Source organism: Borostomias antarcticus, assembly GCF_949987555.1.
Source record: "Borostomias antarcticus genome assembly, chromosome: 12".
Taxonomy (NCBI): Eukaryota; Metazoa; Chordata; class Actinopteri; order Stomiiformes; family Stomiidae; genus Borostomias; species Borostomias antarcticus.
In genome coordinates this window covers 7,798,431-7,822,535 of record NC_140245.1, presented here as the reverse complement: position 1 = coordinate 7,822,535, position 24,105 = coordinate 7,798,431, and the positions used below count along the sequence as shown (strand labels likewise).

Below are 24,105 nucleotides of genomic sequence, written 5' to 3'. Positions count from 1 at the left end.
CTTTCCAGATGAACTAGAATCTTACTTTATGGCGAATTATATGTCAGAACGCCAACTAACACCTCAGTGAGTTTTTGTCTTTGAAATTGAGAGTTTAACATGTTTTTTGAATGATTTTTCACGGTGCCCACCCGCATTGTATGACCAAAACGGTGGTAGAGCAATTATCAGACTTTCTCAAAAGTGCTAGTTTTGTCAACGTTTTGATCTGAACCATATGATCATAAGTAACCTTAAAACAGGGCTAAACATGCATTTTCCCTTTACTACTCCTTTAATATTATTGTTATTGATTTTCTTTTCCTTCTTCTTATTATTGTTATTATTATTATTATTATTAGTAGTAGTAGTAGTATTAGTAGTATTAGTAATAGTATTGTTATTATTGTTGTTGTAGTAATTACTATTAGTAATAGAAGTAGTAGTAGAATTAATTTATTATAATAGTCTAAGAACTGTATTGATTTATAAATGTAATTATTATTATTATTATTATTAATAATAATAATAATAATAATAACAACAATAATAACAATAATAATAAGATTGATTTATAAGCATTGTCTAATAACTGTATTGTTTTATAATTTCTATTAATTCTTCTTATTATTAGTATTACTATTATTTGATAGGATTATTAATGATTATTATTAATAATATTGTTGTTATTGTTATTATTGTTACTGTTATTAATAACTGCATTACGGTTTTTTAGATAACCTGAATATGGCTGTTTTTTGTTTCTTTTGTCACAGCATTTATTGGATTTTCAAAATGTAAAGTTTTGTGACCAGAATGACTCAATCATTTGTCCATCCAAAACAACGCTATCCTCCTATCCAGCGTGGTCGGCCCTCTGGGCCGCGTTTTAGTGCAAACCCGAAACACTCATTTTATTTACTAAATGCACATATCCCTCCGCAGGATCAGAGAGTATTAAGACATTGTTTTTTACTGGCTGTGTCGAATCACATCTCGCAGATTTTATACTTTTCTTTAACAATTTGTAACATTTTAGCCATATACGAAACTTTTAAATATCTACATTCAGCCGTTTTTGAGATACATGCATCATTTTTGGACCTATATTTCTGGGAATCGAATAGGCGGTGCTTCGATACCACTGAGATATGGCCACCCTACAGCAGTACATGGACATACTATCCCCAACTTTAATTTTCTAAATATTCCACAGACTTTGACTTTCAGTCACTGTCCGTCCTAGAAGCGTGAATTAACATCTTACCGTTGTTGTTTGCGAGTCTTTCGGTCGGTCATCTTTGCTCGGTTGCTGTAGTACGCGAGTCTGTAGTCAGGATAACCTGCAGCTCGCTCGCCGCTTGACGCAGCTGAAGAAAATAGAACCAGTGTGAGAGCGAGCGGTGGGCTCGAGCATCTTTACTTGGCTAGCTACCCCGCTTTATCCTCGCTCCTTCTGCACACATTCCTCCTCGAGTGGAGGGTTTCTATTAGATGTGGAGTGTAACGATATGGATTTATATTTTTCGTACAAATAATGAAATAGTTGACTTGGGTAAGCTAGCCGGGACATTTTTCGTATTGCGTCGACAGCTGTCATTGAAGAAAGGAAAGTGATCCATCAATTGCGTGTGCAAATCAAACTGGTCTCTTGTGGATTATACATTTTGTCATCTTTCTTTGACATGGTTGAAGTCAACGTTTTACGTCGGATATATTGTGTATGCGTTATGCATTTTTGACAACTGCAGTGTTCCTTCATCCGAGAGGAAGCCCAGTTCTTCATTGAGGCAGCTAGTTAGCCAACTAGCTAGCTGCTATAGCTAGCTCGCTAGCTAAACTACAAAGTTATAGAAGTAACGTTATAACGTCAGCTATATCTCCAGCCATTTTGGACATGAAGAAAACAATTCGCTATTCATAGGGTTGGAAGGTAAGTTCTTATTTTACTACGCTGGTATTTTCTTAGTTAGCTATCACTTGGCTATAAGAGGCGAGCTGGCTATCGTTAGCGTTATCCAGCTCGAGGAGGAGGTTTTTGTCGCCGCCTCGTTTTTGGGCTCGGTCTATTTACTGAAAGGAGCCAGCGTCCGGCTGTAGTCCATACCCTGTGCCCATCCTTTTCATAATATCAGTTCTTTCGTGACTAGCATGCTATCAAAATTAACCTATGCAAGATATTTCGTAGGAATTAACATTGTCGTTTGGCCACTGAAAGTTGCATGAGACTGGAATTGCTCGTTCACCTGCATTCATATTTAATTTCTGATTCATGAGAACTCAGACGATTATTACAGTGGGTCAGATCAGCTGTAACGTTAGATCGTAAAGTACAACTTGCCAATGTAAAACATCCATGGTGTACAAGCTCAGGACCTTTCAGAATGCGGACTGAAGGAAATGATAACGAAGGGAAAGATCCAATGAGTTACTATCATATAGTATAGTGTAATATATAAATTAATGTTTTCTTACAGTAGAAGTATAACCTTCTACTTGTGCTAAATGGTATCTATTTAGATACCATATCAATATAGCTATAGGCATGGAACGTTCTTGGAGAGTTTTCGTTTCAGATAATAGTCCTGTTCTGTTGGCCCAAACATTCGCCAGTCGTCAGACCAACCAGCTACTGTAACTAGCTTGCTAATATTCTGCATACTGTATACCTATAATTGATTCGCAATATTACCTGGCAAGAGATAACGTAGTCGTTTAAAGAGTGTGGAAGCATTCTACCCACTCTCGACACACTACGTGCAATTGTACAATTTCTGTATGGCAGTGTGCGCTTATTTAGAAGCAACTTCAACTAGCTTTCTAGACACAGCCAACTAGCTAACACCGGGTAGTTAGGTTACCTAACCTGTTTGTGGCAAGTCATTTGCTAATCTCATATGTAACAACCATATGGTCTCAGACTTGTCTTTTAACTTATTGCGAACAATAAGCACAGTCAGACCAGTGTCGTATTCACTAGAACTTGCAAATATCAGTTACAGGCGAACAAAGACAACAAAGTAGCAAGCTAGCCATGTTAGCTGCATTGAAGGGGCAGCTGCTTTGTGTCTTAGCTTGATTCAACAAAAAGCTAGCAAGCTAGGACCCTCTTGTTTTTTGATTGTCTGATTCAACCAGAGAGTACCCATCACTTGGCATGACTTGATCTACCTCTATGGATTTAATAGGTTTACCTGTTTGGGGAAAAGTTAAAGTGAAAAGGTTTGTTGTGACCTCTCCCCTAAGTCTCTGTCTCCTTGATTAGATCTGCCCCCCATGTCTGTTTGATCAACCCATATGCAGTGTGCTACATGCTGTACTCAGTTTGACCAGCCATTCAATAAACATAATAAGCCACATATATTTGTTCAAAATGGCTATGTAGGCCCCATCCTTGTAATGGAATAAGGCCATGGCATCCAATTGTTTTGCCTAGATGATCCAATTGTTTGGCCCCAAATCCACACACAAATCCACATGTACAGTCTTATATACAAATACCTCAAAAGTTTAACATTATCATCAGCATTATCATCAGCAGTGAACATTTGGATGACTGAGCGGGTAAGCACCTGCTTTCAGACAAATCATTGTGAGTTGGAAAACTTAAGATCAGTGGCGGCCGAGGGGGAACCCATGAAGCTGCTCCAGGAAATAGTGGCGTCCTTCCATTGGCATCGTGCCTCGTCAACTGAGAGGACAGGATGTTGTGATCCCTCGAAAAGACGGGAGCAGGCGGTCGATATCATCTAGAGGCTGGAATACACAATTGTGCTAATAAGTTCTCTCCCGTGGGGGGAGGCTTTAGCTCAGGACGTAGAGTGTGTTGTCCAATGATGGTAGGGTCGGCGGTTCGAATCCCGGCTCCTCTTTACATGTTGAAGTGTCCTTGGGCAAGACACTGAAGGAGCAGGCTAGCCTTGCATGGCAGCTGCCGCCATTGGTGTGTGTATGTGTGTATGAATGGGTGAATGAGAGGCCTTAATTATAAAGCGCTTTTGATTAAAGTGCTATATAAGTGCAGCGCAGCCCATTTACCATTCATGAGGTCTTCATACAGCTTTCAAATTGGTTAATGTTATCCTGTGTCTGATTGCCAATGGTAAACAAGGCGAGAAATCAAACATCAGGGATCAGCAAACACCAGAACTCAGAGAAGATCCTATTGAGACAAAAAATGAGAGGAGAGCTGGAGCGAGGCAGAGCAGAACCAAGGCTCGACCAGAGAGACATGAGATCACAGCCAGGTAGTTCAGGATGCAGAAACAGGGGAGGTAGGTGACCTCAACATTGCTGACACTCCAATGTACTGTAGGTTAGATGTGTAACCTGTGTTTTTATTTGAAATGGACCCCTTGTTCTGTTTAGTCAGACATGGACATTTGGGACATTTTTGTCATGATTTATCTATCGCCACCTTTGTGAAACTTCCAGTAGGATTGTTCTACACATGGAGTATGATCAGAGGGATCTTACAAGTTTAGCCTAAGATGGTCTAACAGTCGCCCTCCTTCTTTGCGCAGAATGTCATCAGAGGATAAGACTGTGGAGCCCTCTGACCAGGGGCCCGCGCTGCCTCCCGTGTCCACAGGAAGCCCGGCCCACACAGACAAGCGCCCCAGGGGCAGGCCACGCAAGGATGCCGCCGCCCCGCCTCCGGCGCCACCCACCACGGTCACATCCAAGACCAGGAAGAAGTACGTTTAACACCTCGGTTCTCGCTTTTTAGACGAGGATGATCGTGTGTGTTTGCTAGTTGCATGTGCGCACATTCGTCTAGAGAATTAGATTGTATTCAACGTGGTGATTGAAGACATTTTACTGAAATTTCATGCTAGCTCTGGGTCTACTCATGAGAGCAGTTACCAGTTTTGTATTGGGTTGTTATTTATTCCAGGGCCCCAAATACACACTCTGAGTTGCATTTGGGCAGTTAGGCAATTTTTTATTATCAGTTAGCAAACATGCCCATTCAGGACAGCACTATGATGACAATGATGGAGTGGAGCGAGGGCATAGATTCAGGTAACGCAAGCGCAGAACCTTTCCAATGTTTTATTGTATGCTTTGCCTGGGTTCTTTGTTATTGCCATGGTAACAGATAATGCAGCTCACAGCCCTGCTGTGTAATATAATGCCTGCAAGGTCCTTCACTCTCTCCTTTCCCACTTAGCCCTCTTCCATTGATTTAATACACGGGCCCCAGTGCGTTTTGTTTCTCAATCAGCTGTGTTTATAATGCATGGCCGACCATAGTGACCGTAGTACCTTAGATGCATCCCGTTAGTTGATTGGTCAGCAGAGATCCCGACTGCGTTCTCGCGGTTTCTGGTTCTGGTTCTCACAGGAGAATCCCCATCGGTTGCATTTCGACCTGGAATTTAGTTGTTGGCTGGAGTCATGGGTCAGTTAGTGTGGTCAGTAACGTCCTCAGATAGGGTTGAATGACTGACTATAGGCTACCACCAGTCTACAGGGACACAGACAGTGATGAAAGCAATGGAATTGGAGCAATTGATGCCTCAGTGTAGCGGGCTGTATGTATACTGTGCACTAGTTGCATCTCAAGGAGCACCCTTAATAAATTAAGGATAGGAGCTGGCCATATCCACCCCAGATAGATTACTGATTATAGTGTAAATACCATCATTTTACCCGCAAGAAGGACCAGGTGTTGAGACCAGTACATGCATGGAAGTCAGGCTAGGCGGTGTGACTATTACGGGAATTGCAATAGTCTTCATGCTTTGTCAACCAGGTTAGGTATATTTTGTCCATTTGTCCTTTTTGCACAATACGGAGGCAGCTATCCCCACACCAGTTAGTGATCCATGTGGCACCATTGTGATTGATTTGGATTCCCAGGATTAGTTCAACAGCCACAAGCTCCACTCCACAGCAGCGTGAGTCCTTTCCAGGTTTTGATATCCGCTTGCATGGAGCTGGGACTACTTACCACAGCATTATTTTCACTCTTTCTCTTTTTTTCCCTCTCCTGGTGGTGGGATTGTAGGGATAAGTTGCTCAGGCAGGGTAAGGGGGCTGGATCTTCGGGTCTGCCAGGGTTTGTCACAGAGAAAGAGGGCCGTAGGACTCGCAGTGAAACCCGATGCTTTAAGCTTTGTTATTTGCAGTAAGCGTGTTACCCCGTAGGGTCACATACCCAAACACGCAAACGCAGAGCGTCCTGAATGATCACACTGGACAGTGACCGCACGGTAGTGTAAGCGGAAATGTCAAACGCTTTTTATTGGCGCCTGATCATGAAGCGAGTAGGCCTGACCCCAGGCCCGCATCTCTTTAGCTAGTGACCCCTGAAGACCGGAGAAAGTGATGTTTCATGCCCAGGAAGGGTCGGCGGTCGAGCGCTATCATCCTCCACGTTGGCCTCGCTGCGTCCGCTAAGCGCTTGGCACCAGTGCGGACCCTGCCTCCTCTCCAGACAGCTGGAGAGAGGAGTCGGAGATGTCTGGGAACGCCAATGCATTTTTAATCCCGGTGTCTGTCGACACCCCCGTCAGCGCATGTTACTGTGAGGAGACTGGGGATACGGGGGTGGGAGGGGGGGGGTCTTCTAACAGAACTACAGACTGGGCAAGATCCCCACTGCACACTGCATGCATCACTGTGCTTTAGGCGTCTTCTAGGCTACTTGGCCTAGATGGAATGGTTGATAAGGGACACACTGGCATTGTCGTTGCCGGGGAGTTTTCTCTAATTTCTTGATTGATTGTTTGTGTTTAAGTCGTGGGATTATTCAACGCCACGCTTCATCTGAATCCAATGTCATGTGTTTGATTAACGTTGGCAGAGGTAGGTTTCCTCAAGTCAGGTCGGCCAATTCCCCGAGATTTGAATTGTCATCCAGCGGCGGTTTCAGTCTCGTTTGCTTATCTGGAGTAGGAAGCCATTTGTAGGGAGGGGTTGATTTGGCATCCAGCCGATTATGATTTTTCTCTCCAGTGGCATCGAAAATTACTCCCCTCCCTCCTCCACTCCCTCCACTCCCTCCCCCTGAGACTGTGCTCCCATCGGGCTCCGTTTGCACCTCCCACTTAGCAGGCTCACTGTGTGGATGTTGCCGTTTAATTCGTATCCATGACCATTATCCTCTCCACTAGGGATGGGCTAGGATATTTGATTATTCGATTGTCGCTTTGGTGGAGCTAAGTTGATTTTTTAAAACTGGTAGTAGAAACAGAAACGACAACAAAAAGAGAGCAGGACTAATAACGTTAGCTGCTTTGATGGTTTAGTAGGGGAGGTAATGAGTGAGGGACACGCCTGCCCTGATTTCTTCAAACGGCACCTCTTGTCAAGCCACACCTTCATCCTGGGCTGGGATTTTGTCGTCTAAAATTCTAGAACATGTTTAGAATTAGGCCTTACATGACGCTTATCTTTCTGCAAGCGAGCGCTGATGCTCAAATGAGCTTATTCAAAGTGAAACGATTTTGTAATCATTTTTACTAGGCAAACCGGGAGCTAGTGCGAGCAAGTTGGCACAATGCCAGCCTTTTTTGCAAGCACGAATTATCAATTGTTTTCTCACAACAACCGCTAATCAGTCAACCTTGAAAAGTAAGAATTGTACGCGTGTACATCCCTACTCCACACCGGCTTTATGTCGGACGGCTTCTATTGGAGGATCCTCTCGGTGACAGATCAGACCGGGCGCGCGCGGCCCTGGTCACCCACCGGCTCTGAGCAGCAGCTCTACTCGTCCCCTCCCGAGCGTCCAGCACCCCATGTTCCCCTCCACTGTCCCAGGCTCACCGCCCGGTCGCCCCTGCCGCTGCGCCCCTGCCCTGTCCTGTCGCGTTGCCCAAGCGCCCCCGGAGTGCCTCCATTAAAAATCAGTGACAGCTGTGACTATATTTAACTAATTCATGACCCGCCCACCCTCTCCAAGGCAGTAACACCCCCTCCCCCACCCCCTCCTCTCTCTCTCCCCCCCTCCCTCCCAGGGGTCGTACCAGAGGGAGAGCAGCCATGGACGAGGAGGACAGCATGGATGGGACCGAGGCGGCGGAGTCGGTGGGCCCTCAGGACGCAGGTGAGTCTCTCTCTCGCTACCGGCCACCGCGAGAGGGGGGGGGGGGCGAGGGGGCCGGTAGCCAAACCTCAGCCTCGCCTTCTCTGGTTGCCCTCATACCGGGGTGCTACCCCCCCCCCCCCGATCCCTGGAGTGGAATGGATGAGAGCTTTTTTTCTTGGCACCCCACGCCTCTACTTCTGGGCTGTAATTGAAAGGGTTTAGCTTGAGCCGTGAAGCTGCAGCTGGGTAGCGAGCGAGCGAGCGTGCGTGTGTGGTGTTTTATTTTTTTCCAGCCCCCCCCCCCCTGCCCCCCCTCTCTCTTCCTGCACTGAGATTGGCATTGAGGTGCAATGGGAAAGAGCCCAAGGCTAATGCCCTCTAAAAGCTTTTTAAAATCCCATCACTCTCCCCAGGCCCATTTATGAGTTTTTTTTTATTTTTTATGTGTTTACGTCGCGCCACGTGACGCACCTCCACTTTCCATAGATCTGGGTACGGTAGCGCTATAGCAAGGAGGGGGGCTCTGCCAACGGACGGCCATTGTTCTCTCAGGCCCAGTTTACCTGTCAGCAACACAACGTGCTTTTAAGGAGAGAATTTGGGTGGGTACTCTTCTGGCGAAATAATGTTTTCTTTGGGGGGGGGGGATTTGTTTTTCCAAGGCTCTGTTAAGCTCCCCCCATTTCTAAAGAACAGGTTGCGCAATCGCCCTTTTCTTCAGTCGTCGTTCGCTGAGCATCGCAGCACCCAGGGCTCTGGCTTTCTCTCCTCAGGCCAGCGAGCTGGCGGCACGGAGTTCACAATGGCTCCTCGCAGTCTTGCCTGCACACGGTCGCTGTTTGCGCAGCGGAGGTCAAAGGTTACAAGGCGCCCCGTTGTACTGACCCCCGCGGCCGTGCCCTCCTGAAAATGCTTTTCACTTGCCCTCTTTGTCTTTTCACCGCACGCCGCCGTAGCGACCTCAAAAAATGTTATTCGTTATTGGTTACCGTCAAACTTAAACCCTTGACCTACTTTTAGATGACCTTTGACTCCCAAATTGTTAACCCTAACCCCCCAAATTGCCTGGGATGTTGAATGCTTATCCAAGTCATGAGCTGTCAGGTGAGGGAACGTCAGGGAGCCTAAGACATGTCATTACCCCCGAACGCAGCCTCAATCTTTAGGTTAGCCCGCTGGCTGGTCAGCTGTCAAATTATCCTTCACAACTTCAGTGATATGTGAGTCATTGGTGTTTCTTGTCCATTGTTATTTGCGTGCGTGTGTGTGTGTGAGTACATGCGTGCGTGCGTGTGTGTGTGCGTGCATGTGTGTGTTGTGTGCGTCCGCATGCCTGCGTGCGTGCGTGTATGCGCGCACGTGTGTATGCGCGCGCGTGTGTATGCGCGTGTGTATGCGCGTGTGTGTGTATGCGTGTGTGTGCATGCGCGTGTGTATATGCGTGTGTGTGTGACTACAGTATGTGAGCGAGACACAGCCTTCAGGGTTCCCCCTGGCTGTGCTGTAATCAGCGCCAGATCATATGCTCTCCAATTTCACCGTCCATGTTTCTCTAGCAAAGGGGCGTGTCTGACCCGGAGCTAGAAGACAATCCACCTGCCCTCTGTCAACTATCTGTCAGACCAGCTCTGTTTACCATCATAGCTGCTTCAGTGCTGACGTGTATTACTCTGAGACGGATCACCTCGGGACTAGTGCAAACAACAGACGTTTAAAGGCAAATTTGTATTTAAATTCCGCACGGGATATGGGGTCTGTGCCGAGTTATTCTCCTCCTGACTGCGTTCGTCGCATCTCCCATGTGTCCTCCAGAGACTAAAGACCCGTCGGGAGAGAGCGGCGTCGAGGCGCGGACCGCGGAGGAGCCGGGAGACGGGGAGGACGAGCCTTCTCCCCCCCTCGTCCAGAGCTCTCCAGCCGGGGGGGACACAGCCGGACCGTCGGCGCCAGTGGGAAGAGAAGCCGGAAGCAGGTTAGAGACGCCGTTTAACGCCGTGATTCCCCGCCCCCAAACCCGTCCTCGCGTGAGGCCGCGCCAGTTGGCGGGGACTGCCATGCGCTTATGGTCGTGTGGAAAATGTATCGCACACGCTCGGGGTGGTGTACCCTGTTTGTGTCGTCAAAATGGAGTCGTCGGCTCGTAGCGGCAACAGTCCTCTCTTCCCAGGTGCCACTCTGTTAAAGGTTGTAATCAATCTCCCGGACTGACTTGCACTATCGACGGTGTTGATGGAGGGCGGGCCGACAGCGTCTCTGGGGATCTTATTAACGGGCCCATCTCCTCCCTTAGAAAACTGATAAATATTTACTGCCTTCTTTATTTCTTGCACGCCCGCCTCTCTTGGCTCCTCTCTTCCCCTCTCTCTCTCTCTCTCTCTCTCTCTCTCTCTCTCTCTCTCTCTCTCTGTAGTCCGCGTTTACCTGAATGGTGTGTGGATTGATTGGTTGATTGATTAATTGATTGATTGATAGTGTTGTTGATCAAAAGCAGTCTCCCTGCCCCCGTGAACGTTTATGATATTAAACACAGATGTTCGTTGAGAGCAACGCTGCAGCACAAATATTGCATTTGTGTTTTTTTCCCTCCCGTCCGGGGCTCATATATGATGCACAGATATTCCATATTCTGAAGACAAAATAATTCATAATTACACGCATGGTGCCCAGTAGAAGCAAGTGGCATTTGGCATCTATAATTTAACACACCTTTCTCTCTCTCTCTCTCTCTCTCTCTCTCTCTCTCTCTCTCCCTCTCTCCCTATCCCTCTCTCTCTCTCTCTCTCTCTCTCTCTCTCTCTCTCTCTCTCCCTCCAGCGAGCACCTCTGCGCCTTCTGCTACTGCGGCGCCCGCAGCCTGCTGGGTCAGGGGGACCTGAGGCCGTTCCGCGCCACGCCCGGACTCCACCCCTCCCTCGGCCGCAACGCCGGAGGAGGAGGCGCCGGCGGCGGCGAGGACGGCGGCGACAACAACAACAACAACACAACCACTCAGCCGAACGCAGCCAGGGAGGCTACCTCAGGACAGAGGGGCGCACAGAAGTAAGTGGGCCCAGCTCCCGCCCCCACCGCCGCGGTTTTGGCCTTCGGCGGACAGTGAAGTGGTTTCGGCTGGTTAATGAGCTGCATGAAACGGGGCGCGGGGGGGTAGGGGGGTGGCGCTTGCCGGCTCTCAGGGCCCCCCCCCCCTTCCCCCCGGCTTTGATGTCGCCGGCTGTTGTGTTGCGCGCGGCCGCCGGTCTCCCTGCAGGGGCTGGACATGCGCACGGACAATACGACACCGAAATAAAACAAAGAGTCCCCCACTCCTCCCCTTCTCCGGCCGTCGGGGGCTGTGTGTGGGTTCGAACGGCAGAGTCGGTTCGCTGTGTGCCGCTGTCGCGAGAGGTCGGCGTGGTCAAGACTTGTAGTCTTGATATTGGATGTCTGGAACGTATATAGCTTCTCAAATTCAATAAAGTATCTATCTAATAACGGACTGTATGCTACAGACAGTTGGCCGTTATCAGCGGAGTTGGCAGTTGCTCGTCACGTCATCCTCGGTTCTGTGTCCAGAGTAGGGATGAGACGGTATACCGTAAAACCGTGAACCACGGTATAAAATGTCCACGGTATTAGAACTGTGACATTCCCTGTGTTTACGGTATTATGTTTACGGTATTACACAATAATGCGCTGCTGAAAATTCACATTTACAGTTGCTTGCAAGAGTTAATTTTGTAATTTAATATAAGCTTGCTATTAATAAACTGAGCTTAATTACAATAGTGTGTATTTTCCATCATGTGTTGCACTGTAGGACTCTAGAACTCCTATTAGTCTATTCGAGGTGAAAATGCCGTATACCGTGAAATACCGTAAACCGTACTGTGTAACTAGATACCGTACCGTAATGCAAAAATCCATAGCGTCTCATCCCTAGTCCAGAGCAAGTACGAATGTCTATGAACCCGTCGGTGCGCTGGCCGGGTCGTCACACTCTCCCTCATCATCCGTAGGTGGACGCCCCCCCTTCCCCCCATCCCCCCCATCGGTGACGCGTTTGCACCTCACACACGGGGGCTAAAGGGATTCCCTGACTACGCGCGGGTCGCATTAGCCCCGCTGAATTGGTGCTGCCCCCTTAGCAGTGCCCCCACCCCCCCCCCCCACCCCACCACCACCTCCTTGCTCCTGCCGGCCTCGGGGAGGGGCCGCTGCGGAGCGGGGGGACACGCGAGCTGCGCCTCTGTGTACGCAACCGAGCCAACAAAAGGACCCTCCCCCCCGGACCCCGTACCCTCCCCGGACTCCTTCTGGACAGCTGCCTGATTTGTTTCAGTGCTCCGGAGCCAATAGAGCGTCTCCCTTGGGTCTGTGGTGACGTAATAGAGAGAGAGAGAGTGAGGGAGAGAGAGAGGGAGAGAGAGAGGGAGGGAGGGAGAGAGAGAGAGAGGGGGAGGGAGGGAGAGAGAGAGGGAGAGAGAAAGAGAGAGGGAGAGAAAGAGAGAGGGAGAGAGTGTGAGTGAGAGAGAGAGAGGAGAGAGAGAGAACGAGAGAGGGAGAGCAGCACAGGCCTGGCACCGCTCCAAGTCAGCGCGGCATTGTTGTTTTGGAGCCGTGTGATTGGTCATAGGGGTTAAGCCCAGACTGCCACATAGAGAGGGAGAAAAGAAAGAGAGAGACACACAGACGATGGGGGGGGGGGGGGGGGGAGTGGGAGAGAGGAGGAGGGAAAGAGGGGATGAAATGTAGCGGAGGTGTGGAAGCCCTGTTATATAAGACGAAGCACGTCTGAGGGGGCAGGAGGCAGGCACGACGGGGGCAGTACGCCATCAGCGGCAGCATCCTAGGAAATCTATCCCTTAGGTTTTTTTTGGGCCCGAGTGTGTGTACTGAAACCAGGGCCCTTTTTAAATGCTAATTCAGCCTCTCACTCTCCACATTTTCTGCCCGCTCAGCTGCGCCAGCCGGGGACTCGCAAGAAACACTTCCCTTTTCAGCTGACTTCACGAGACCGAACAGCCAGCCCCTTGTGTGGAACGCCAGATAGGATGGCCCTCCTTCCTCCTCCTCCTCCTCTGCTTTCTCTCAACCCGCTGACCCCCCCCCCCCCCCCCGGCCCCCTCCCCGCTCATTCAATGTGTCCTCGTCCCTGAGCGGTGACATACCTACTACTGTCGCTCTTTATTTGCCCTCCAGACTCGCCTCTGGTCTCGCCTTGGGTTGAAGAGGGATGATGGGGCTGGGGATTGAAGAAGCACCCTTAACTCCCCCCCCCCTTCCCCTCCGCCTCACTTCTTTATCTCTTCTCTCCTCTTCTCTTTCTCTTTCTCTTCTCTTTTCTTCCCCCAGTGGAGCGGAGAGTCTTGGGGGAGAAGACGCGGACCCTGGCAGCCGCTCCTGGGACGAGCTCGCTCACGTCGGCCTCCCCGAACAGCGGGACGTCCGGTCTCTCATCGACGAGTCGGGTAAGACGGAACCACCTCCTCCTCTCTCCTCCTCCCTCCTCCTCCTCCTCCCTCCTCCTCGGAGACCCGGCTTTGAGGCGTCATCACGAGGCGATCTGAAGCCCGGCTGTCGTCAGTGGTCTTCTTTTATCTTTTTTTTTTATGTATTGATTTATTTTTAACCTGTCCCCTCTCTGTCTTGTGCGAGCGCAGGGCGGTGCTGGGCTCACCAGCGGTGCGCGCTGTGGTCGGAGGGTGTGCACGAGGAGGAGGAGGAGGAGGAGGAGGAGGAAGAAGAAGAAGAGGAGGCCGAGGGACAATCGCTGCTCAACGTGGACAGAGCCGTCGACTCAGGGAGCACAAAGGTGAGGCGAGCTCCCGCCGACTAACGGGGGGGGTTTCCGCGCCCCCCCCCCCCCCCCCCCCCCCCCCGGCTGTAATGGGCTGTGGCTGGCGCGGGGGGGCAGGAATGCGCCCGGCGGATCAGGCCGGTAAAGGTCGGCCCCGGTAGCGTGGCTCTCTCAGCTGTGAAAACAGAAAAGGTCACGCCACTCAACAGGGATCTGCCTCTCACGGCTGCTTAACTCCCAGCGCTAGCCCCCGCACCCCCACCGCTCCACCCACCCTCACCCGGACGGCTACACCGTCAGCGAGTCTACCCGCTTCATTCTCCCGAGTGACCATGTGTGTGCGTGTGTGTGCGTGCGTGTGAGTGTGTTTTGGCGAGCGGGGGGGAATGTAAAGAGCGTTTGTTTTCTCGAGCGGCTGTTCAGCTCCTCTCCCGCGACAACGAGCGGAACATCGCTTTATTTATGAGCTCTTGTCCGACTGCCCCTCTCTCTGCCTCCGCAGCACTGTGCATACTGTAAGCGCCTTGGAGCCTCAATCAAGTGCTGTGCCGAAGGATGCGCTCGACTGTACCATTACCCGTGCGCGGGGGCGGCCGGGACTTTTCAGGACATCAGGAGTCTCTCCCTTCTCTGCCCGGACCACATGGAACTGGCCATCCACAGATGTGAGTCACCCCTGGGCCGTATTCACTAACAATCTCCTCATTAGTACGGAATTAAAAAAACAAAACAGACAGGGCTGTTTAATTGCCGAGCGGATGATACCGAGCGCAGTCGACGAACGTTTGAGTTCATCCCCCCCTCCCCCTCTCTCTCTCCCCCCCCTCCTCCCCCATCCAGTCCCGGAGGAGGCGATCTGCGCGCTGTGCGACAGCCCGGGGGACCTGCCAGACCAGCTTTTCTGCACCAGCTGCGGTCAGCACTACCACGGCATGTGCCTGGACATGGCCGTGACCCCCCTGAGGAGGGCCGGCTGGCAGTGCCCCGAGTGCAAGGTCTGCCAGACCTGCAAGTGAGTCACCGACCCCCCCCACCGACCTCGGAACGCAGCGTTCCCCGCCCCGCACTGCGGCTAGCGTTTTTGTTGTTGTCGTTGTTGTTTTGTGTCCCTCGTTCGCTGTGTACCGGCTGAGGCTGTAAGGCAGCGTGCGCAAACCCGAGCCGTTTGTCTAGCAGCTCTCGGTGGTTTGGAGGTTTGTGGCGGAGGCTTTTGTATCCGGAGGCGCGGTTTCCTAACCCGCCGTGACCTCGTTCAGGCAGCCACCGCTCTGCCGAGCGAGCGAGCCGCTCGAATCAACTCCTACCGGAGTCCAACGAGGCCTTATTTTTCAGTAGCAGTGATTTAGAGCATTTATGAACATGAATAGTAGCGCAGCAATTATGGCTGGGTTTAAAAAATCGATTCATCGATTCTGAATTAAATGATTCAAAATCGATTCATGAATCCCAAAATCGATCTTTTATTTCATGAATGAATGAATAAATGAAGGTATGAATAGTTCATTAATTCATTGAATGATTCATTCATTCATTCATTCATTTTTGGAAATCAGTATCGATACCCAGCCCTAGTATTGATGTGTTGCATAACTTGGCAGTCATGTAATTAAGGTTACAGCTAAAAAAAAAAAAACACTAACCGAATCGATATTGAATCGAATCGAATTGAATCGTGATAATCGATTCTGAACCTTGTGAATCGGAATCGAATCGATTCTTGAAATTCGACTCGATACCCAGCCCTAGCAGCAATACGCATATCCTGATCGATGTCCTCCCTCTCTCCGCGGCCCCCGTGTGTGTGTAGGCACCCCGGGGAAGACACGAAGATGCTGGTCTGCGACATGTGCGACAAAGGCTACCACACCTTCTGCCTGCAGCCCGCCATGGACTCCATTCCCACCAACGGATGGAGATGCAAGGTAAGGACCGGTTCTGTTTTAGGCCTGCTGTGTCTGGTACCGCGGAGGGCCGTGTGGCGGAAATGGACTGAGCTGTTGGGGCCCGTTTTGCCAAAGCAAAAGCCAGAGATTTGGACCGCGGGGCGCTACGAGGTGTGCAATTTCCTCTCAGGGATTACGTACCCACCGGCCTGCCTACCTACTTAGCGTATTATTATTTAATTAATTAGTAATTAATTTGTTTCTGTTTGATTATTGAAAACGGTATTTCTGCTAAAAGCACACTATTATTAGCCTAACTGCCTAAGCACTGACTGCGAAAATGCACCAGCGCCCAAGAGAGCCTGACCTTTTTCAGTGGTTGCGTCTGTGCTTCCTGTGGTTAAGAAATGACTCACTCTGGCTCATATTTGAAAGGCTGCTGTTAAAATCCTCGAACCCCTGCGGCAACCCAGATAAGGCGGCGCTGGTTTGGAGCACGTGGCGTCTGGGCCGCGTCGGTTGAACCGCTTGCGTGCGTCCCACCACAGCGGCACCTGCTCCGTCTTCCTGTGACAGCGCAGGTGGAGGGGGGGGGGGTGTTGGTTTTCACCCAACCAGCTGCGGTGGCGGTCTGGATGCACCACAGACCGGCGCCAGAAGAGCGGTGGAGCACGTCGCCACCGAGCGTCTCGTTCTGACTCAAAGCTCCCCGTCCTCCTCCCTGTCTCTCTTCGCCTCCATCTCTCTCTCCTCTCCTCTCCTCTCCCCCGTCTCCCCTCTTCCTCTCCTGCTCCTCCTTTTCTCCTCCTCTGCCTGTCCTCCCCCCTCTCCTGCTCCTCCCCTCCCCCCCTCTTCTCTTTTTCTCCTCCTCTCCTCTGCCGCTCTCCTCCTCCCCCTCCTCTCCTCCCACTCTCCTCCCACTCTCCTCCTCCCCCTCCTCTCCTCCCACTCTGCTCCTCCCCCTCTCCTCTCTCTTCTCTCCTCCCCCTCTCCTGTCCTCCCCCTCTCCTCTGCCTCTCCGCCCCCTCTCCTCTCCTTTCCTCCCCTTCTCTCCCCCTCTTCTCCCCTTCTCTCCTCCTCTCCTGCTCCTCCCCCTCTCTTCTCTCCTCCTCTCCTGCTCCTCCTCCTCTCTTCTCTCCTCCTCTCCCCCCTCTCCGCTCCTCCTCTCTATCTCTCCCCCCCTCTCCCTGGTGTTTTCATAACGACCGGAGCCGTCTGACTAGGACCTGAATGAGAAATGAGTCCCTGTTCTAGTTTCCATGCCCTGTCCTCTCCCTCTCCACATCGCACGGCGCTCTCCTCGGCTCAGCCCCGGCGCTGTTTGTTAGGGATGCACCGACCCGCCCCGGCGTCGTTGACCGCCCCGAGCCCGTCGGCAAACAAAATGACATTCACCGACGGCGGCGGCCGATGTTGTACACCGCAGTGCCAGCTATGGCCGTTTCCTATGCACAGCGTTAGTGTAGTAACATCAGATGAAGATTCGGAGAAGAACCATGGCGTAACGACAGCGCAGGCCGCGTGCCGCCCTCACGCTCGCCGTTTGTTATCCCGGCTCGGCCGGGCCGTAGACGGAGACGCGGCGCACACTCGCCGGTGAACGTTTCTTCCCAGCTGGCCCGTGGACATGTCCTTCTGCTCTGCACAGAAACGTTCAGTACAGCCCAATCGCAAAATATGGTGCCAGAAAGAGTTCACACCTAGATGAGGGTACCTATTATGCAAATGTGAAATTGGTGCTTTGGAACCAAACACTTCATTCCTTTGTTTCCCCTGGCATTAAAAAACAAGCATCGTCCACCAGGGTCGGCCAGATTGTAATTTTAAACATTGGCATCGGTCCAGAATTTAGCAGTCGGTGCATCCCTAGTATTTATTTTGCCAGTGAGTTATGGAACCAGAACAATCATTCAGCTTCGGACTCTGCTCTGTGTTAATGAGGGTACACCTTGTTATTCATTTTAAAGCCTATGGCCTGTCTGGAATGTTAATATTAAACATTCAAACACAGTAGTGCATTAACCGCCGTTGACCCCTGTGCCCGTCCCTTCCCAGAACTGCCGGGTGTGCGTCCAGTGCGGCACCAGGACCAGCGGTCAGTGGCACCACACCAGCCTGCTGTGCGAGAGCTGCGTCCAGCGCCAGGACCCGGCGCAGTGCTGCCCTCTGTGTGCCTGCATCCTGGACCCCGAGCACCACAAAGACCTGCTCTCCTGTCACACCTGCAAACGGTAGGAGGCGGCTGATCTCTCTCTCCTCCTGACTTCCCCCTGCTTTTGACGCGGTCGAACGTCAGGCGGACTGTCCCTTTAATGCCTGTCCCCTCCCCCCCCCCCCCGCCCCCCCTCATACCCAGATGGCTTCACCTGGAGTGTGAGCGTCAGAGCTCAGGCCAAGCAGACGTCCACCCCAGGGAGGACTACGTCTGCTCCAGCTGCAAGCCCGCCGGCTCGGAACAGGCCCCGTGGTCGGAGGGGGAGGCGCCGATGGACACGGGCCCAGAGCGGAGCCCGCCCCCGGTCCAGACGCACGCAGGCTCGTCCGAACCGGGCCCCCGGCTGGCCCGAACGCACGCGGAAGACCTGCAACCGGCCGGCCCGCAGCTGCCGCCGACTCCTCCGACTCCTCCTCCTCCGCCGACGACGACGACTCCTCCAACGCACAGCGACCCAGAACCGGAACTGGCGCCCGTCCCGACGCACACAGAGCCCGAGCTGCCCGTCCACGCCGCCGTCCGCGAGACCGTCCAGGAGGATAGCAGGCCGCCGTCCGCGTCGAGCCTGCAGCCCGGTAAGACCCAGGGTCCGGCCCGGGACCGTCGATAAGCCCCCGGCACCGCTCCTCGCCGAGCGCCTCCTGTGTTCCGTTGCCAAGGAGAAGCTGTTGTTTGTGTTTGTTCTTGATTAATCCATACTTCCCCGCGTGGCCTACCCCCCTCCCTCTCTCGCTCGCTCGCCCCCGTCCCTCCAGAGCATCTCGGGGGGGGGGGGTTGGATTCGTCGGAGCGCGAACAATTTGTTTGTCGCTCGCGCTTTACCGCCCCTCGGTGTTAAGGGGACGCGGAAGCGGCGGATGCCGTTTTGTTCCGCCTGCCGGTGGCGCCCCTCGGCGCAGCAGATGAAGGAATAGAGGGGGTGGGGGGGGCAGGGTTTGATAGAGGGGGGGGGTTTGGGGTTGTCTGGGCGAAGACTAGAAAGAGAAGTGCACAATCTCTCTCTCTTTCTCTCTTCTTCTCTGCCATGCCTCAAATCAAAATCACAGACCTCAGAGAACGCCGGTGACCAGATGGCGTCCCAGTATCAGTAGATTAAAGTGACAACAAAGTCACTGTGATTTGTTGCTTTGTAAATGATGACCCCCCCTCCCCCCCCCCCATGACGATGGGAGTGTTTGGGGTCCGTCTGCTCGGAGGGCTGGTCCTGCATCTTATCCAAGAGGGAGCGCCTGCCGCTTGGGGTTGGGATCTGCGGGAGTCTGCTCCTCCTCCTCCGAGTCTGCTCCTCCTCCTCCTCCTCCTTAGCGATGCCCCGCCATGGTCTCCACCGGAGGCCCGTGCTCGCGCAGTCATGCAGGCGGTGTCTGCGCTGTGACCCGGCTGACCCCGAACTTCGCCTCCAGCCCGGCCCCCCGGTCCCCCGGGCGAGTCGGTGCGGGTAAATGAGGTGCCGACCACCGGGGGATCTCAACCGTCCGACCGCCGAGTTTAGACGCCGCCACGGCGGTCGAGACGGCGAAGCGAGGGACATGCTGAGGATGACTGATTCCCCTGTCGAGACTCGCGCACACACACACTCACACTCACACTCCCCTAGCCTCACCTATCTCTGGGAGATGTTGTTTTGCTATGGCCAAAGGAAATATCCGGGCCTTGGTTCAACGTCTGAATGATGGACTCCACTTCGTAGCAATCCTCAGTGTAATCACACAGACTGATGTGTTTTGCTGTGCGCATACTGTAGTGCTCTGGCCTTCAGAGCGTAGGCATTGTACTAGACGTTTGCAATCATAAACGCCTTAATTAGATTAGGCTTAATTAAATGGTTAACGGTGCCTGTCCGTCACCCTGTAGGCGGAGACTAGCCGGGGACGGGCACTCAGCCGCGCTGTGACATCACACGTCTCTCCAGCCAATGAGCTCGTCCTACCTGCGAGCGGTGATTAAGGTCATTAAACCCAGCTGGCTATCGCCTGGCCCAGTCCTGCTCACCTGAGGGCTTAAGCAGCAGGCGCGTGGTGAAGCAGATTACAAGGCATCGTTAGACTCACGGTGAGAACCCCAATCAGGCCTGACGCAACAACGCCTCGTCTGAATTAAGCGGCGCTATCGTTTACCTTTTCACAATCCCCCTCACGGAGAGATCCGCGGTGGGATCTGAAGACGACGAGCGAAAACGCGGTCCGAGGTGTGACTAGGCTACTCCCTCTCCCCGAGAGCGTGCGGCCGGTGCTTTGGAAATGCTTAGCTAATCACCTCCCTGTCGACGGACCCCCGACTGCGTTCCCCCTCGTTCGGCGATGTGCACGCAGTCCAGAGCGCAGTCCTTGATGGGCTGGTTGTCATGGTTACCCCTCCCCTTGCGGCGAGCCTCGGCAAGCTTTGTCGAGATCGGGGTGACATGGAATTTTGGGTGGGGGTTGGGTGTGTGTGTGTGTGGGGGGGGGGGGGTTGGTTGGTCTTTTCAACAAAATTGGGCTACTACCTATTCTGTCCTGTCAAGAGAATTCCTGTCTGAACTTGTGAAATCCAGTTATGTAAGATTCGCTGACTTCATATATTTTTTTTCCCGTTCTCTGCACAGAAGTGTCAGATGGAGCTGCCACAGAGGAGGGAGGGGCCAACGAGGTGTCAGCCAACCAGAACGCAGCGCAGTCCCAGACAGGTTGGTCTCGCCCACTTGCTCATTCATTCCTCTCAATATCCACAGCAAAGTACTACCGGCTATTTGATTTTTGCATACTTTGACTGACTCCACACATACCTTTACATCTCTCTTCATAACAATCAGGCTACAGTCAAAGTTTTATACAGGCTCGATCCATTTTGGTTGTAAATGCAGGTGTGACAGAAGTCTCCAGAGTTTCAACCAGTTATGGAATTTCTGGAATATCATGGAATTTTAAGTCTTTTCCAGACATGGAAAGTCAGGGGATTTGATCATTGTTTGGGCCAAGTCATGGAATGTCAGAGAATTTGGTCTGTAATGTGTTTACAATTTAGTTGCCATAAAAAAAAGTAACATTTTCCATACAGCATTGTTATTTCATGCATTTCCCGTTGCGTGAGTGGTTGTCATGGTTACTTGATTTTCCAGTGCCCAGTTATTCCCTTCCTGCTCGTCGACAGCGTTTCCATTTCCATTACATTCATGGAAAAGTCCGGGAATTTGACATTTAAAGTGGAAACCCTGTAATTCTGTGTACGACGCCATCTGCTAGTTTACGGGAGCACCTGATCTACAGTACGTCATCCTTTCTACGTGCGTCAACAGCCCCTTTATCTCCGTCTTTAGAAACGCCACCATCGGGGGAGGTCTCGGCGCCAGAGAGCCCGGAGCAAACCCTGCCAGCCCAGGCAGCGCCGAGGGCAGACCGGGCACAGGACACTACCGGACCCGCCCTGCCAACGGGGTCGGAACCCCACTCTACTAAACCCAGCACAAAGGATGTCAAGGCCATCACCTCACCCACCAAAGAACCAAGTACTGCGTCGGTGACCGTCAAGGACGAGCCCATGGACGTCTCGCCCTCGGACCCGTCCCCGGAGGCCGCCCCCGAGGAGGTCAGGGAGGAGCGGAGGGAGGAGCGCGTTCCCGGGAGGCCGGCCGAGACCCCGGGGACCCCCGAGGACATGGACGCCGACGACGCCCTCGGCGGCAAGCCCAGCCCCTCCCTCCTCAGCCCAGCGGCGGCGGCGTTGCCGTCGCCCTCGGAGGAGAAGCCCCACAAGGCGTCCCTGGACAGGCTAGCCGAGCTGGCGGCCTCTCCCACCCACTCGTCTCCCCGGGCCAGGGGGGTCTCGCCCAGGGAAGCCCCGCAGCTCCAGGGTCCCCCTGGCCAGGGCGAACACGGCAGTACGGTGCCTTCAGCCACCCTCATCCCGCTCACCCCTAAGATCGGCATGGGGAAGCCGGCCATCACCAAAAGGAAGTTCTCCCCCGGGAGGCCCAGGGTCAAGCAGGTAGGAACCACCACTTCATGCATTCAGCTGCTCCTGATATCGTAACTGATCATTCACCTTGTGTGTTTCAAGCTACACGGTTGGTTCTGTCTCATACGTAGGAACGATCCTTTTCAAACTTCACGTCGTATGTTTCACAAAGCTACATGGTTGGTTCTGTCTGTCAGTATGTCTTTTCGAAACGGTAGCCTAGATCATTCTCCTGGGTGGACGTGCCGGAGAGTTGGGTCTGATCATTGTGTTCCAGTGATCAGCTGGTTGTTTTGTGGTTGTTTTGATGAGGAAAGGGAGATCCTTTGATCTTGCAGGTGGATTAGATGTGGTGTCAGTGGGTTGTGCTAAGCCGTTCGCAGGGTTTCCATCGGAATAATTGCCCAGTTCTCCACGGATGTATCCACACTGAGCTCCAGCAGGCAGTGTGTGTGTGTGCGTGTGTGCGTGTGCGCGCGTGTGTGTGCGCGTGTGTGCGTGTGTCTCTGTGCATCTTGAGGACACAGAAACTTCTCCTCTGCGCCCCCCCCCCCCCTTCTCCTCATTTGCTGGGGGTCTTACCAGCCGGTTTCAACCATCTCATACAGCTTTATACCAACATCCGTTCCATATGGAGTCACCCATAACCAGACTGTTCATCCTGCTCTTCATCTGTGTGTCATTTCCCCTGGAACATCGCCACGAACGGCCCCTCAGAAACGGGTTGAACCGGTCCACGCTCGCGCTGCTGCTGCTGCACGAAAACACTATCGTAGACCGAGCGTATGCATGCAGACCCGGTTTAATTAACTAACATTAATTAATCACCGCTAAATTAATCACACCCGTGGCTATGATCTATTATGGATGATGGCGGAATTTAGCCTCGCAAAACATATCCCTCCTTCTCCAGTCGTGTCCGTTTACTTAAGTAAACGCGGCGGAGTTGAGTCTTAATTTGTTGGGCGAGGCCGAGGGGCAGTGTTAATCAGTCCTGCTACGTTTCCTCCCAGTCCAGCGCGGTGCGCCTGTCTGACGGGCGGACGCGTGCGTCGCGCGCCGTCCGTCCGTCCTGACGCAACCCCCCACCCCCCCCTCCCCCCCTTGATTTGTCAACACGGCAGCGAGCCACGCAGTTGCCATGGCGAGAGGTTGCCGAGAACCCTTCCCCGCCGCGCGACTAACGCCGCCTCGCTTAGCGCAAAACCTTAGCTCAAAACCAGCCTCAACTCACTCGCATGGAGAATAGCCAAGCGTATGTTTTCATAGATATATATATATATTTTAAAAGTCTTTATTTATAATAGCCTATATTAATGTCCAAGTGAATCGGGAGTGTTTTAGAGCATCATAAGCTCAGTTTAAACTCTGCTTACTCTTCCCTTATTGGGCGTGTTGAACTGTCCCTCTAAGCTACGTTGAGCCTAAACTCGTTGCATCTCTCTCTCTCTCTCTCTCTCTCTCTCTCTAACATCTGTCTCTGTTTTTGTTCCTTCGCTGGCTTTGTTTTTAAGTTGCTGCATTTTGTCGCCCTCCTCCCCTCCTCCTCCTCCTCCTCTCTCACTCTCTACCCCCACCCCACCCCCCCACCCCACCTACCTTAGGGCGCATGGAGCCCCCATAGCAGTGTGAGCTCCCCCTCATCCTGGTCCCCAGACCAGCCAGAGACCAGGCAGCCCTCCAGTAGCCCCGGCTGGAGCATCAGAGCGGTAAATACCCCCGGGTCACTGCCGACGGCACGACGGCGCCGGCCCTCCGCCAGCCTGGTGGTCAGCCTTGGCCGACGGCAGCGCCCCCTGCCGGCGTCCGCTCTCACCGCCTCTACCTCCGCCGTTGGGAGCAGATGCCCTGTCGGTTCTAGCGGGCAGGTCTATGGGAGAGTGGTGGAGGAGAAACCGTAGCGCTCCGACTCGTAGATATTTAAGCAGCGCTAGGGTGGCTGACGTCTGTTCTGTCTCTCTGCGGATAGTCTATCCTTGGGTGACTAAAGCCTTGGGATTGACTTGTCGGGGGTTAGATCTGTTAGCGTGTGCGACGTCGTGTCGCTGGAGAAACGCCAAGGCGATGGACTAATCATTAACGCTAACCAACGACGCATCCTGCTTTCCTGTTCCATTCCCCGGCCCCAGAGGCGGCGGCCATGATTTTTTTGTTTGTTTGTCTGTGCTTGTTATATCTTATACAGTAGTAGTTTATGAAAAATAAATAAATAAATTTCCGGAGAGCAGGAGGAGGACGGAGATTCAAGGACGCAATGTGTGCATCTGTTTCCATGGAGATG

At 52.4% G+C, this 24,105-nt stretch overlaps 1 protein-coding gene across 1 annotated transcript in view; it reads left to right on the top strand.

Annotated features, from left to right (window-relative positions):
- Window positions 1-4,503: 4,503 nt before the first annotated feature.
- kmt2cb (lysine (K)-specific methyltransferase 2Cb) overlaps window positions 4,504-24,105 on the top strand; it is a gene marked incomplete at its 5' end in the record, with an annotated part of 60,125 nt that continues 40,523 nt past the window's right edge. The window contains 14 exons of the mRNA XM_084447263.1: window positions 4,504-4,676; window positions 7,947-8,035; window positions 9,830-9,989; window positions 10,871-11,056; window positions 13,349-13,464; window positions 13,657-13,808; window positions 14,296-14,458; window positions 14,634-14,805; window positions 15,601-15,715; window positions 17,732-17,907; window positions 18,033-18,466; window positions 20,476-20,556; window positions 21,187-21,854; window positions 23,429-23,533. Of these exons, the coding sequence (XP_084303389.1) occupies window positions 4,504-4,676; window positions 7,947-8,035; window positions 9,830-9,989; window positions 10,871-11,056; window positions 13,349-13,464; window positions 13,657-13,808; window positions 14,296-14,458; window positions 14,634-14,805; window positions 15,601-15,715; window positions 17,732-17,907; window positions 18,033-18,466; window positions 20,476-20,556; window positions 21,187-21,854; window positions 23,429-23,533 (2,790 nt within the window). The remainder of the gene's footprint in view (window positions 4,677-7,946; window positions 8,036-9,829; window positions 9,990-10,870; window positions 11,057-13,348; window positions 13,465-13,656; window positions 13,809-14,295; window positions 14,459-14,633; window positions 14,806-15,600; window positions 15,716-17,731; window positions 17,908-18,032; window positions 18,467-20,475; window positions 20,557-21,186; window positions 21,855-23,428; window positions 23,534-24,105) is intronic.